The sequence below is a fragment of the Lygodium microphyllum genome, chromosome 21 (genome assembly GCF_053477565.2).
Source record: "Lygodium microphyllum isolate KBCC chromosome 21, Lygodium_microphyllum_v1.1.10, whole genome shotgun sequence".
NCBI classification, from domain to species: domain Eukaryota; kingdom Viridiplantae; phylum Streptophyta; class Polypodiopsida; order Schizaeales; family Lygodiaceae; genus Lygodium; species Lygodium microphyllum.
The window spans coordinates 59,193,856-59,209,937 of NC_141155.1; the positions used below are offsets into that span (position 1 = coordinate 59,193,856).

Below are 16,082 nucleotides of genomic sequence, written 5' to 3' on the forward strand. Positions count from 1 at the left end.
ATAGTGGTAATGGAAAATGTAGCATGTTCAAGTGTTAAATATATTACTTGGGCTCAAAAAGAGTTTATCTGCTCCAAACAAAGTGCACAAGAATACACATAGGATTATGCAAAAACTACACACAAAAGCCACCATAAACAATCGACAATGTTAAGTGTGTGTGCTTCACATCACAATGACAAGTACCTCAATTATTTGAAGTGCTTAAAATCGCTTGAAAAAAAGTATAAATCCTTATTAGTAAACGACTATGGCGCCTTGAATGCTTATGTGTACACCATATTAATATGTGGTCTTATACACAATGGTAAGAGGTAAAGGCAAACTATTTGGGCTTGCACACCTATCTTTCTCAACACACTACATTGCACCCACCTCCCTAAACTCTGATTGAGTCTTCAACGTTGGGAGATACCTAGGAAGCTTGCTCTCCTAGCATTAGATCGACACTCCAATTACAATGCATGTGCATCCCGATTATACTCTAGCCACCCCCTTAGGGTGCACCTATCTTTTTTTGACATGAGCAAAGCTTCCCATGACTATGGCAATACCCAAGAAGACATGCTTTGATACCATGTTGAAGGGACTACCATAGTTTTATGAAGTGGTCAATGTTATTATGATTATGTGCAAATATGAAAGATGGCTAAAGAAACTAGTGACTGGAAGTGAAGTTGGATGTGAAAGGAAGAAAGAACAAAAATTTAAAAGCACATGAAATAATGGCATAGGTAGGATAAAAGAATATGAAGATGGTGCTACCCTAAAATATTTGGTATTTTAAAATTATTATTAAGCTTGACTATTCTAGATAAATCCAAGTGTTAGGCCCCCTTTGTGCAAATTTGTATTAAGAAGAGTTAGAAAAATGGAAGTATCCCATAGGCAAGTTGCAAAGGCCTTGACCAAGGCAAGAATCTATGATTAGATAATGTGTAAAGGTTTAGGCTGCCCACATAAAAGAAACCCTTACATATAATGTATGACATGGAATAGATCTCACATTGGAGTCTCTCTTCTGTTCTTAGGGATTGTCATGGGTCCCCCCTTAGGGTGCACCTATCTTTTTGGGCTTGCACACCTATCTTTCTCAACACACTACATTTCACCCACCTACCTATACTCCAATTGAGTCTTCAAGGTTAGGAGATACCTAGGGAGCTTGCTCTCCTAGCATTAGATCGACACTCCAATTACAATGCATGTGCATCCCCATTATACTCTAGCCACCCCCTTAGGGCGCACCTATCTTTTTTAATGTGAGCAAAACTTCCCATGACTATGGCAATACCCAAGAAGACATGCTTTGATACCATGTCGAAGGGACTACCATAGTTTTATGAAGTGGTCAATGTTATTATGATTATGTGCAGATATGAAAGATGGCTAAAGAAACTAGTGATTGGAAGTGAAGTTGGATGTGAAAGCAAGAAAGAAACAAAATTTTAAAAGCACACGAGATAGTGGCATAGGTAGGATAAAAGGATGTGAAGATGGTACTACCCTAAAACATTTGGCATTTTAAAATTATTATTAAGCTTGACTATTCTAGATAAATCCAAGTGTTAGGCCCTCTTTGCGCAAATTTGTATTAAGAAAAGTTAGAAAAATGGAAGTATCCCATAGGCAAGTTGCAAAGGCCTTGACCAAGGCAAGAATCTACGATTAGAGAATGTGTAAAGGTTTAGGCTGCCCACATAAAAGAAACCCTTGCATATAATGTATAACATGGAATAGATCTCACATTGGAGAGTCTCTCTTCCGTCCTTACGGATTGTCATGGGTCCCCCCTTAGGGTGCACCTATCTTTTTTTTTAAACGTGAACAAAAGGCTAAAACATCCCATGACTATGACAATCCCCAATCAGAATGCTTCAGAGTCTCTCTTCTGTTCTTCTCTTCTTTCATAGCTATTGAGAGTGTGAGTGCATGAGGCATGGAGCTTAAATCCTTGTGTGTAATAAACAAAAGGTGGATCTTCTCTGCTCAACCTCTTCTTCTCTTTGTTTCTTCCTCTCTTCTTGCTCACCAAAGATGAAGGCTTAAATAATTGGAGGCATTGGAGCATTCGAGCTTGAAGAGCATGGAGTGGAAGCCATTGAAGGCTATGCTTGGATCTCAATTGGATTGAAGGAGCTCTAGATCCACCTTCAACCATTCAAGCTAAAACGGGTGAACACATGGAATTGATAGGCTTAGGTTTATAATTACCTGTAGTTTTTCTTGTTGCTTACTTGAGGTAGAGAAAAGCTTGCTTGCTTGCTTGGATAAGGAATGGGTGAGGAGCAATCCTAAGTGAAAGATAGGAGATTGAATGATGGTGACGGGGCATGTCCCCCTTGAATGTTGAGATTATGTTATGTCGACAAATACACATGTTGCAATTATCCTTGAGAAAACCTTGATCCTACTACCTAGTCTAACTCCTATCTCATTTACTTATGCTAACATTCAATTATCAAAATTATGAAAGTTTTAAGCATAGTTGGTGACTAAACAATGACAATTTGCACTTTAGGGTTATCCCTTATGGATGAGTTAAATGGAGGTGGATTGATATGATTGTCGTGGATATTACAATTGGCTGTGATGCATGATAAGTGTCTTGTCTCCATTATCTATGCGGTAAAAATTAAAGCTCTGAATTTTGAAGATGGACACAATTTTTTTGTTGATTCAAGGAATTTAAAAGAACTAAAAAGACGATGGAACCATAGTAAAAAGCACTAGAACCAAACTATCGGCACATGTGGGATGGCAATATATGTTGCATTATCGCAAGGGATTTTTTTGTATGCACATGGCAACATATTCGTGCATGTGTCTGTGTTGTGTGTACCCCATATGGAGAAAGCGAGCACATGTGCGCATGTTGCGAAAACATAATTAGATAACACATTCACATTCTTTTACACCAAAATGGGATACTTGGTTTCAAAACATAGTTAAACAACAAATTCTTGTTCTTTTAAACCAAAATGGGATACTTGATTTCAACACTCACACTTAATGATTATGCGATATCTCAAACATGGGCTAATAAGTAATAAATATGCCGTGCTCATATTCATTTAAGTAATAACGACGATAAGTCATTGGTATATCACTCTTAAGTACATAATCGATTGCTTCACTTTGCACACCAGAGCTTCCTTCACGCTTCATCGTGTCATATTGATAATACTATTGACGATGGGCTAGTAAGATCAAGAAGTTATAAAGATGTCCCGATAGGGGAAGAAAGAGGTGGAAAGATTGGAGGAAGACCTACACCTCCTGGAAAATCGCAGTTGGGATCAAAGCCAAATCTAAAATGGCCCTTATACCTTCTGTGACAATCAGCATGGCCACCACCATCTTGTTTGTGATAATTTTGCACGCAAAGTTTATCCATTGTGGAACCTAGTGAAGTGAACACACACATTGGATTAGTTATAAACATTAAACAGAGCCTTATAGAGTATAGTGTAACTACGCTTGACTTTTTCTAATAGAATAACTTGAGAATTGATGGGGAATTTATCATGATGAGTTCCCTCATTAACCTTTTCACAATTACAACCTAGAGGAATTGATAGGAGGGAATAGGAGCTACAAAAAATGCAATTTCAATTTCCCCTTCTATGTCTAGCAACAACAGAAGAGGGTTATCATAAAAGCACAACTAATATTCTCGTTGTTATATTTCATTATTTCCCTCTATGCAAAATAGCAATGAAATGCAAGTGGGGAATAAGGAATGCACTTGATACGGTTCCTCGTGTTAAAACTATTGACTATGCATTCCAAAAACTAACCGTGGTCGGCTTCCCCCGCAAGCTCGTCATAGAGGTGGAAGAGGTTGGGACAAGAATGTTTGCAATCATGAGAGCAGAGCTTGGTGAGGGTGGTCGGGTCGCTAAGAGCATCGGTGGAGAGGCCCTTAGACATCCTGCTTAGGCCACATGCTCGGATGCAATCATCAGTCTCAATCCAAGGTGTTCGATACTTCTCCTCTCGAACAAGAACACCAGAGTCCTGCATCAATGATTGGGATAGTTCATGACGCTATTTCCTCCTCGTAGAGAGATGTTATTTCAACAAACAAAGTGTTCCCAAAAGACAGAAAGAGCTTCTTATCTATGGAGTCATGTTTTCTGATCATAGCCGAAAAAAATTGCTAATACTCTGAAAAGAAATAAAAATGCAAAATTTTAGAAAGCATGCTTATGAGAACAACCGTTTTTTAAAAAAGTATTCTTTGATTTTCCGTTTGACCGTGTGAATACAACCACATATATATATATATGGATGGTGGCCGACCATTACGAATACGAGATATACTGCTGAGTGCATTCGTACGTACCTGGCACTCGTAATCCGGATGGGATGGGTCTCCTTCCAGCACGCAGCGAGTCCCGTGAGAGCACACCGAGAAGGCGCACAGGTTTGCCGGAAGATGCTCGCACTCAAGATCCGCCTCAGCTGCATTTTACACACACAATCAGCCTCATTCATTCATTCATATAGTCCAAAATATTTGCATCCAAGCTTACGTGCACTGGATTCATCATTACTTACCACCCATGGATGTGTAGCTCACGCAAACGAGCACCAATACCATCATCCTCTCCAAAAGAGCCATGATTGCTTTCCTATGCACCCCTCTCCTTAGAAATAGTGCTGCCCCCCAAAGCCACTCCTTTGCAATGTCTACTTTCTTACTTCACAAAATGTTAACCCATAATGATGTGGTTTTATAGCACTTGGTACAACTTGTTTGCTTCCCACATGTTTCAAAGGAATAGTAAAATTTGACGAAAGTCAAGGATCTTAATATTTTCTTAGATTCACTATATATATGATCCTTCATGCTTACATTTGACATTTATAACTTCACTTGAACAATGGAGTGCGCCGATCTTTTTGGAGCATCGGTTTTGCTACGAGTATGGATCACACCACACTCTTCATCAATGACTTTATTTCTACTTTGAAAATTATACTCTATGCTAAGAACCTATTGTGGTATCAACTAAAACCATCAAGAATGCATCAAAATGAGGCCACCTTAACTTTCCTCAAAGTTTGTAAGTGTGCACCTCACACTCTATTCTTTATCAATTATGGCATATAAAACTATTGCTCTAGGGAGCTTGAATTCCCTTCTCCTCATAGATCTCGATGCTTGAAAAGCATGTGATAAGTACTTTCACTTAGTTATAGAAATCACGTAATCATCAGTTCTTAGCCTTTTGAAGAGTCCACATCTCTACTTAACATCCACACATTATACTAACCCCTTCCAAATTTTCTAAGCATTGGTTTTTGTAAAAGTCTGTGGTCTAGGTATTCAATGAATTTCCTTATAACTACACAATTTCCAAATTCGTAGAAGTCCCCAATTAACGCCTTCATCCACACCAATCACCACACTTTAAAACTCCTTTATAAGCATCCTTTACATGATTGTATCCACACTTTGTTCATTCATTGGTGAACTATGAATAAATTCAAAGTTTATGGGGAATGTTTCACAAATCTTAAATCAAATCTATCTTTTGTTGACTGCAAATCATGTTTGTGTACCTTGGATTAGAAAAGAAACTTTTGAAGTGCGTTTAATGTGTAATGTTGCTATTTTTGGTTTGCAAATCAGTTGCTCATTGCTAAGTTATTATCATTTCCCACCTAGGCCTCTACCTATTCAACACGTTGAAGTCCCTTGGGGATACACCTTGGATACAAATCTAGATGATCAAGATAGTCTAGAGATAGAACATAAAGTTCTTCTTGCTCAACCCTAAGCAAGGCAATTAAGATCTGGTAAAATATAGTTTTGAAGAGATTATTATTTTAGCTTTTCATTGTGATTTACTTCTATTGTTTTGTGGTTCCACTTATAATTTTTGCCTCTTATCGTGTGTCTAATGATACTCTAGGAAGGAAAAGAGCTACTGCTTTCTTTATTTATGAAATCTTTAGCTAAATTCATAGCTCTAATACTTTCTAGCTATCTCACTATACTCAAGTTTGATAATTTTTTGTGGTTTCTAGCCATTATGATGTTGCTATTAAAGGGAGAAAGGAGTGAGGCCATCATTGAGTTAGCTCTCACTATCGCTACTCAACTCCTAATTGAATTCAAGCTCCTAGAATTGTAGGGAATTGCTTAGGCACCATCTCCATGTCATATGTAGATCAAATGCACTTTTACTTAAAGATGTGAATACCAATTTGTGTTGAGTCAAATAAAACATAGTAACAAAGCATTAACTTAGAAAGCAATGCACCACAACAGTTTCTCAAGTGAAGTATCAAGTTCAAATCTTGCTCAAATACATCATCAAGGGCATTTGCTTAACTATCCATCATGATAGAGAATCAAATAGCTTGAATAGACTTGCATCGCCTTCATGTATAGAGAACATGGATCATTATATGAATATAGCTAAGTATAAGAGTGAAGATCGTCCCATAAGATCGCCGAGCCTAATATAACATATGTGTTTGATGCATAAGTTTTGTGCCTATTGTAGATGGATCATGGGAAGTTTAGAAACTAGCAATAGTAGCTTTTGAGATACTTTTGTTATTGTGGCATTCCATGAGTAGCTATGATCCCCAAGCTACCCATGAAATAATAACTAATGAACTATCTAATTTGAATACTGAACTTCTAGGGTTCCTTGACATATATATTTTTGAGCTACTTACGTTTCCTTTGGTGTGCCTAAGGTACTTTATAAGCTAACTCTACAAAAGGTATATTTTTATGAGCTATCTATACGTACTTTGCTATGCCTAAGGTACTTTATAAGCTAGTTCTATAAGAAAAAAATGTCAATGCATGCTTGGAAAGTGGATGAGCGCTTCCCCAATGTGAGCGCTTGACAACTAAGTGGGCCCAATTAGTTGGGTGCTTTCATGATAAAATGAATAGGAATAGAGTTGAACAATCACAAACTAGGGCCACCGTCTTAGAACCTAACAAAGAATTGTTTTAGGGAATCGTTTTAGGGAGCTAGAGTGAGATTATGCCAAGGCAGTGGGGTTGATGTTCTATTCCCAAAGCACTTTGTTTGCAAGGTCGTGACCTAGGGCTTACCACTTGGCAAAATTTGAGAATCCAACAGTGTCCAAATAACATAAGTTGGGATATGATCATGAGCAAGTCACAATACTCCCTAGGCAACAACTTGGGGCTAGGTACATTTCACATGGTATTGGAGTAAAATAAATCATTATGAAAATATTTTTAGTAATAAAGTGTGTGTGCCCTATCAAACTAATTCATGGAAGCAAGGATCAACAATGGAAGCCAAGAGACAAATCTTGAAATTAATGGAAGAGATATATTATTGTTCAAAAATAATTAGGCGAGTGAGAATACATAGATCATTGTATTTTATCTAGAAAAAACACTCTAGGATAAGAAAACCTCAAGTGTAAGGTTATGAAAAGCAACCCATGTATTTAATATGAGGGATCTTCATAAAACCATAGCACTAGTGAAATAAGGAGTGTATTTGATAGGTTAATATTATATAGAAAAACCATAGTACTCATGAAATGAGGAGTGTATTCATCAATAAGTTACTTGTTATAGTTGTACTTTGGTGATAAACTTAGGCAAGGAATCACATGCAACCAAAAGCATTGACTAAAGAACATAAGTTGGCAAAATTTGAGAATCCAACAGTGTCCAAATAACATAAGTTGGGATATGATCATGAGCAAGTCACAATACTCCCTAGGCAACAACTTGGGGCTAGGTACATTTCACATGGTATTGGAGTAAAATAAATCATTATGAAAATATTTTTAGTAATAAAGTGTGTGTGCCCTATCAAACTAATTCATGGAAGCAAGGATCAACAATGGAAGCCAAGAGACAAATCTTGAAATTAATGGAAGAGATATATTATTGTTCAAAAATAATTAGGCGAGTGAGAATACATAGATCATTGTATTTTATCTAGAAAAAACACTCTAGGATAAGAAAACCTCAAGTGTAAGGTTATGAAAAGCAACCCATGTATTTAATATGAGGGATCTTCATAAAACCATAGCACTAGTGAAATAAGGAGTGTATTTGATAGGTTAATATTATATAGAAAAACCATAGTACTCATGAAATGAGGAGTGTATTCATCAATAAGTTACTTGTTATAGTTGTACTTTGGTGATAAACTTAGGCAAGGAATCACATGCAACCAAAAGCATTGACTAAAGAACATAAGTTGGCAAAATTTGAGAATCCAATAGTGTCCAAATAACATAAGTTGGGATATGATCATGAGCAAGTCACAATACTCCCTAGGCAACAACTTGGGGCTAGGTACATTTCACATGGTATTGGAGTAAAATAAATCATTATGAAAATATTTTTAGTAATAAAGTGTGTGTGCCCTATCAAACTAATTCATGGAAGCAAGGATCAACAATGGAAGCCAAGAGACAAATCTTGAAATTAATGGAAGAGATATATTATTGTTCAAAAATAATTAGGCGAGTGAGAATACATAGATCATTGTATTTTATCTAGAAAAAACACTCTAGGATAAGAAAACCTCAAGTGTAAGGTTATGAAAAGCAACCCATGTATTTAATATGAGGGATCTTCATAAAACCATAGCACTAGTGAAATAAGGAGTGTATTTGATAGGTTAATATTATATAGAAAAACCATAGTACTCATGAAATGAGGAGTGTATTCATCAATAAGTTACTTGTTATAGTTGTACTTTGGTGATAAACTTAGGCAAGGAATCACATGCAACCAAAAGCATTGACTAAAGAACATAAGTTGGCAAAATTTGAGAATCCAACAGTGTCCAAATAACATAAGTTGGGATATGATCATGAGCAAGTCACAATACTCCCTAGGCAACAACTTGGGGCTAGGTACATTTCACATGGTATTGGAGTAAAATAAATCATTATGAAAATATTTTTCGTAATAAAGTGTGTGTGCCCTATCAAACTAATTCATGGAAGCAAGGATCAACAATGGAAGCCAAGAGACAAATCTTGAAATTAATGGAAGAGATATATTATTGTTCAAAAATAATTAGGCGAGTGAGAATACATAGATCATTGTATTTTATCTAGAAAAAACACTCTAGGATAAGAAAACCTCAAGTGTAAGGTTATGAAAAGCAACCCATGTATTTAATATGAGGGATCTTCATAAAACCATAGCACTAGTGAAATAAGGAGTGTATTTGATAGGTTAATATTATATAGAAAAACCATAGTACTCATGAAATGAGGAGTGTATTCATCAATAAGTTACTTGTTATAGTTGTACTTTGGTGATAAACTTAGGCAAGGAATCACATGCAACCAAAAGCATTGACTAAAGAACATAAGTTGGCAAAATTTGAGAATCCAACAGTGTCCAAATAACATAAGTTGGGATATGATCATGAGCAAGTCACAATACTCCCTAGGCAACAACTTGGGGCTAGGTACATTTCACATGGTATTGGAGTAAAATAAATCATTATGAAAATATTTTTAGTAATAAAGTGTGTGTGCCCTATCAAACTAATTCATGGAAGCAAGGATCAACAATGGAAGCCAAGAGACAAATCTTGAAATTAATGGAAGAGATATATTATTGTTCAAAAATAATTAGGCGAGTGAGAATACATAGATCATTGTATTTTATCTAGAAAAAACACTCTAGGATAAGAAAACCTCAAGTGTAAGGTTATGAAAAGCAACCCATGTATTTAAACCATACCACTTGGCAAAATTTGGGAATCCAACAGTGTGTTGGGATATGATCATGAGCTAAGATTCTCATAGCTAAGATTTTCGCACCCAAACATGTTCATTCATTCTTCCAAGCTCATTTCTTACATCATTCTTTGTTTTATGCTTGATTTTCTTCTCTATGATATTATCATTTGATTGATTTTATTTTGCTAAAATTTCTAAAAATAATAACACCTTGTTGGGTGATTATGTTCACCAAAATCTTTCTAGGGCCATAGACAAGGTTCAGGAAGATGTTGTGGGTACTAAGGTTGTGTTGTGCTCACTTTCTAGTTTTTATGAAAAGGGTGTCATTGTTTTTCATAGGTAGAGTTGCAATGCTTGCCTAGATCTGTTAATGGCTACCTCTTTGATGCAAGTCGAGTGCGTAGATGAAATCTTTGTAGGCCCTAAGGGATTTGATGAGGTGCTCTTTCATTCTTCTCAAATGCACGATGCTTTATTGGCTAAGCTACCTTTTTTTTCTTGGTACACGTTGTGCCCTGGTGGAGGCCCTTAGCAGATTTCTAGTGTCTGCTTCAACATGAATATCCCATCTACGTGGATGTTGAAGCTTGCTGCCTAGGAATATATTGGCCTTTGTTGAAGGATGCCACAGTTGCTATTGGCATAGTTTTTGTGCCACCAACCTTGCATGCTACAAACAGATTATGTATGTTGTGGGATATTGATCGTAAGAGACCTAAGTGGCTATGCATAAATTGCTCCAATATTCATCCAGATATTCATCCAGATATTCATCCATTACTTTTTTGGCTCAAATGAGGCACCTTTGGCTCAAGTGAGGCATGGGCAACCTCATACCTGAATCTAGTTTTAATCATGCAAATTACCACTTGGAATGTTCATGGGACTTGTTGTCACAAAAAGCAGCATGAAATGTGGCATGTTTTGCATGAGAATTATTGAGATGTGTTGTGTGTTGTTGAGCACAAAGTCATGATGAGGCCGGTCATATTTTGTATTCTCAAGGTTTTTGCCTTTTTATGCTGGTAGCAAAGTAGTGCATTACTTGGATGTCCTAATGGTGGTACATGAGAAACTTTAGCTGATGGCCACTTTATAGTGCTAGACATTGTTTTTGAAGGATGTCTTCTGGCTCATTGGACTTTATGTGCACAATGTCCTGTCACATCATTAGGCCTTCTCAAATCAACTTCATGATTCTTTGTCTTTGGGTATGGGTGACCTTGACCTTGTAATGGATATTTTGAAAGCAAGATATTTGGTCATGGCTTTCTCCATCAGGTTCAGGACTTACATTTCACTCTACCCAATACTCAGCCATGTGGTCTCGATTGGACCATATCTATGTTATGCATGAGGATTCATTTTTACCAAAAAAATTTCAAATGCAAGTGTTGCATAGCCATGTCTTATTGGATTATTTCCCTTTGCAGTTTAATATGATCAACTAGCATGTGGATGCTTTTTAGGGTCTTTTGGATAGACTCTCCTCATGCTTCAACTCATGCTCTCTAAGGCATGCTTTCTTCAAACAATATATGAGCCAATTCTTTGGAAAGTTTTTTGTGTGATTTTCCGTTAAAAGGCTTGGCTTCATTTGAGATGGTGGCGGGATCAACCATGCCTCGCTTACAAGGCAACATTTGCATGCTACAAAGGATATTCTAGGCTTGGTTTTCCTACTATTGCTTGATTCTCCCCATATACTTTCTTGATTTTGTTATTGGCCAAGTTGGCTGAACTTATAAAAAACTTTCAGCTACAATCTTATCAACAGCATGCTAAACTTCAAATTTTGACTAATGGTCATCAAGATAGTTCTTCTCAGTCTCATAAGTTATTTTGAGCTTTGCATCCATCCCTTGTGTGAGAGAATATGGTGAGATTATAGAATGTAGAAGATCCTATGGTTACAGACCCCCAATCGATTGTATGTATGTGTTGAGACTACTTTGCAAATGTTTTGGGTGCTCAATAATAAGTGTGCTCCCCTTAGGTTACTCATCCCCATGTGGTCTTTTGTGCCTTGATCAAAGATCAAATTTCACATGATATGTAAGCTACTTTATTCATAAGGATGAATTTATGTATGTCTTGTTGTGATTGCTCCATGATGAAAGCCTTGGCAGGATGGTATTATCAATCAAAAGTCATGCATCCCTTTTGCCCAAACTGCTCACGGAAATGTGTTAGCAAGTTTGGGATTCATGCAAGATGATGGTAAGAAGGGGTCATTAGGATAATTTCTAAAGTTCCCTTCCCTTCAAAACTTGTGCATTGGAGACCGATATCCTTAGTGGGCACCATGCATAAGATCTTTGCAAAGGTATTGGCAAATCATCTTCATGAGCAACTACCTGGCCTAGTGCATCCTCATCAGAATGGCTTCACTAAGGGTAGGAACATTTTGAATAATATTCTCAATGCCCAAATGGCCATTGAGTATGTGCAACATACACAACAAGAGGTGGTCGTGGTGGTATTGGACTTGGAAAATACCTTTGATTTTCTAGAATGGTCTTTCCTTGTGGATGTTATCCAAGCCATGGGTTTTAAGGCTCAAATGGCTAGGTTGATATATAATATTAGTGTGGGGGCTACATCCCATGTTATGATGAATGGTGGTGTCATTGAGCCCTTTTCCCTTTTACATGATCAGTTTGCCAAGGTTTCCCATCACTGAGCCCTCTTCTTTGTGCACTTGCTACACATCCCCCCATTCTCTCTACGCAATCGCATCTTGTTGATATGAGACAATTGGCTAGTTTATCTCTTCCTTTATGTTAGCATTTTATTAGTCAGGCACACTAGGGGCTAATGATACCTTCATGGTTTTGAAAATAGGTGCTACTAATCTTCACAAAGCTTGGGATTTGTTTGGACATGCATCGAGTCTCCATATTAATGCTACCAAATCATCCCTTATTGCTTCCACGGGCTCAATTTTGTGAGATTCGCAATGGCAGGGTGTGCTTGTTTCCCATGGAGGATATTGTGAGGCATCTTTGTTATCCCTTCGGTGTCAATGGGCAACCTAAACAGTTGCTAAAATGGAACTCGCATTGTTTAGAAGCCAAATTTATTTATTGGAAATCTCAAGCTTTTTGGCCCTTTCATGTACGCCTCAAAGTGGCATAAACCATTATGCTTCCCATGCTCACTTACTTTTTGCCATTTTGCTGCCTTAGAGTAATGTGGCTCTTAGGGATATCACGTGGCACCTCCACTTTATGCTATGGAAGAAAGACTCGGTGCATGTTGGTTTATCATGGATATCTTAGAATCATATTTATACACTGAAATCCATAAGGGGAGCAGGGTTGTTTTGGAAGTGCATACCCATATTGTTGACGACTTTTGCAATCGATGTATCATGTCAACAACCTTAGACAATTATTGCCCATTATTTTCTTGAAGATCGTGAACATTGGCAAGGTAATATGAAGTTTCAGGGTTCGTGGTCACATGTCCTTTATGTTGATGTTTAGTTCTATACATCTGCTTTAGTACTTTTCACTCACTTGGTATATTCTTGGAAAATGGTGCTTTGCAAGATACAATGGCACCCACTAGACAGTTGAGAGTAGATTGGTTGCCAAATCTTTCCAAATAGAAATTTTGGCAGTATCTCATTTGCTCTCATGGGAGGACAAATCAGAAAACAAACCTAAGTTTAATCACATGGCTCGCCTTGGATGGGTCTCAGTGGTGGTTGATGCCACTCTCTTGCCTCAATGCAACTCATGTCTTTTTGCATGGTTAAGAGGGTTTTATAGGTCCCTCATTTCTATCTTAACCTTTGGGGCAAGGTCTTTAGACTTCCACAAGACCGCTAACCTTATTGTGACCTAGATTTTGCTTGTCCCTGGCAAGATTGGAACCTTCAAGCTACTTGAGTCTCCATTCCTCTTCAATTAATCTTATTTATCTAGGGCTTGAATTTAGGCTATTTGAAAATTTTGGATCCCCTCTCTATGCGTCGTAGGGTTTGACATATTTTTTTGATCAAATTTTGATGTGGTTTGGTTGTTTTCTAGCTTTGTAGCTATTTCTAAGGTACATGCAATGGCCAATGTGATACATATTATTAAAAAAACTATACAACCCTACTAGATTCAATACAATTAGAGATATATGCAACTCAAGGAAAGACACATTAGGTTGGGCACTTTGAAAAAGGCAAGAATGGTAATTTTTCCCATGCCAAAGCCATATCCACTTAGGTAATTGGAGCTTAAATGCCACACCCAACAATTATAAGCCCACATAAGTCCAAAATTAAATCAAAATTTGATGAGAAGACTCCATTGCAATAGTACAGAAGAAACAATTCCCTTTGGAAATACCACGATGGTGAAGAGCTAAAGCAAGGAGAAGACCACCAATTGAATTTGAACAAAGATTTAACATTTCAACACATTTTATTTACACCAACTTACATAGGGATACCCTACCCTGTCTCTAAATTAACTAAGCCCATGATGTATTAAGTAGTTTATTAGAGCAAGTTTCAAAGCATCTCCAAAGAGGAAGCAATGAAAATAAGAGTGAAAAAGGTAAGAGATAAGATACAATATACAAGGAGTAACTAATATTACATACAAATGGGGGCACAACACCAAAACTAAAGAGTGCAAATTTTGACCTAAACTTGGATTTAATGCTTCTAACCTCCACATATGCAACCAATGTCATCCTATTGCCATGTGGCCTTCATGGATTGAGTGTGGGGACCAAGGTGACACATGGCATGTGAGGACAAGTGGCATGTGATAGGAATGATGTAAGTTGCTATAGATCATTTGCCATGCGATATGCATGCCATGAAAATCGAGATACTATTGGGATACATGGCACTATTAACATCATCCCTGGACTAACTATTAGGTATAAATATCATTTATCATTATCAAATACTTAAGACCTTCAACTTATTGAGCTCAAGAATATCCTCTCCATGGTGTTTTAATGTATATCTTATGTCGTAGATTATTTCATTTCTCATGTTTTCTTACTTAGAATTAGTGTTTGTTAATATAGCCTTTGAGGAGTCCCCTTTGTATACAATGTAGCTTTTTTTTTTTTTGCAAATAAAGTTTGGCTAATTATATTACTTCAGAGAAAACCCAAAATACAAGGAAGTGCCCATGCTTGATAGACTAGCTGGAGCTAATACAAAGTCACAGATATATCAAATATACAAAGCCTCTCATGGCAGTCTAGGGGGGATGGGGGCAAGAAGCCATGGAGGAGGGGTGTATCGCTATCTAGGGCTGCCTGCCTGCATCATAAAAAACAGGTCCTGTCCACCCCACGTGCGCATGAAATGAAAACAAAGCTCCTGCCACAGAGCTTGAGTCTCGCCCTACACCTAGTCCCATCAGCCGCGGAGAGAGTGGATGATGGAGGTCTAAAGCTCTACTAACGTCGCCTGTGCTGAAAGTCTCTCCCCGCCAAAAACCTCCTATCTCTGTGTCTTCCAAATATGCCATCCAATAAGACTCCCTATGATCTCCCATACCTCAAAGCGGTCTCTTGTGGGCTCTAGTACTGGCGGATGGGTAGAGCCTCCAAACTGACCACTGTGCACAACCATGCCTCAATAAGGAATATCATGTCCTACATCCTAGCCTCATATAGAAGATGATGGCCATGGCTAACTGCCTGCCAGCAGAAAGCTTCCCATGAGACATATCCAAGGCTGGGTGTTGTACGACAAAGGATGCGCCATGCTCCTCTCCACACGAGTTGTGTCGCCTCACACGACCAAAGGCAGTGCTTTGGGGACTCCAGAGGCTGCAGTGTGTAGCGTTTACAACCTCCCTCCTTCTACATTTGGGCTAACCAGCTCCCCACCGCCAGGCCTCCATGTGCCACTAGCCATAAGAAGTATGATACCCTCCTTGGCCTCCAACTATCCCATAGGCGATGCCAAAAGCTCCGTCGGAAAGCCTCCGTGATGTTGTGTTCCGCCTAATGCCTGCTGTCCAATGGTGCCCAATCCATGTCCTCCTGCATTAGTACGTATTTGCCAATCCTAGCTTTGTACTCCAAGAACCTCAGTGGCTTCCTGGCAACCGCAGTGGTCGGCCATAGCCACTCTCCCGGATCCCACTCCAACTCGTCAAGTGGCCTGCCCTCCCACATCCAGAGGCGCCACTCCCTGAGCTCTTTCCAAAAGACATAAGGGTCCAACTGCCATGTCTTCCCTTGAAGGCCAACCACTCGAATCCTCCTCCATGAAAGGACAAATATCCCCACATCCTGCTGCCCTCTATGTGGGGTGCCTCCTCCCACTCTACCTGCCACTTGTAGGGGGATACCTGTTGGTGAAAATCTGGTGGCCC

The 16,082-nt window shown here is 38.2% G+C and overlaps 1 protein-coding gene across 1 annotated transcript; it reads right to left on the reverse strand.

Moving 5' to 3' along the window:
• Positions 1-3,045: 3,045 nt before the first annotated feature.
• On the reverse strand, positions 3,046-4,698 carry LOC148018052 (uncharacterized). Its single transcript, XM_087662187.1, has 4 exons — positions 4,564-4,698; positions 4,349-4,467; positions 3,801-4,020; positions 3,046-3,405 (listed from the first exon to the last, which is right to left on the reverse strand). Exons 1-4 carry the CDS (start codon positions 4,625-4,627, stop codon positions 3,218-3,220), a joined length of 591 nt encoding a protein of 196 aa, XP_087518313.1. The 5' UTR covers positions 4,628-4,698; the 3' UTR covers positions 3,046-3,217.
• Positions 4,699-16,082: the final 11,384 nt, after the last annotated feature.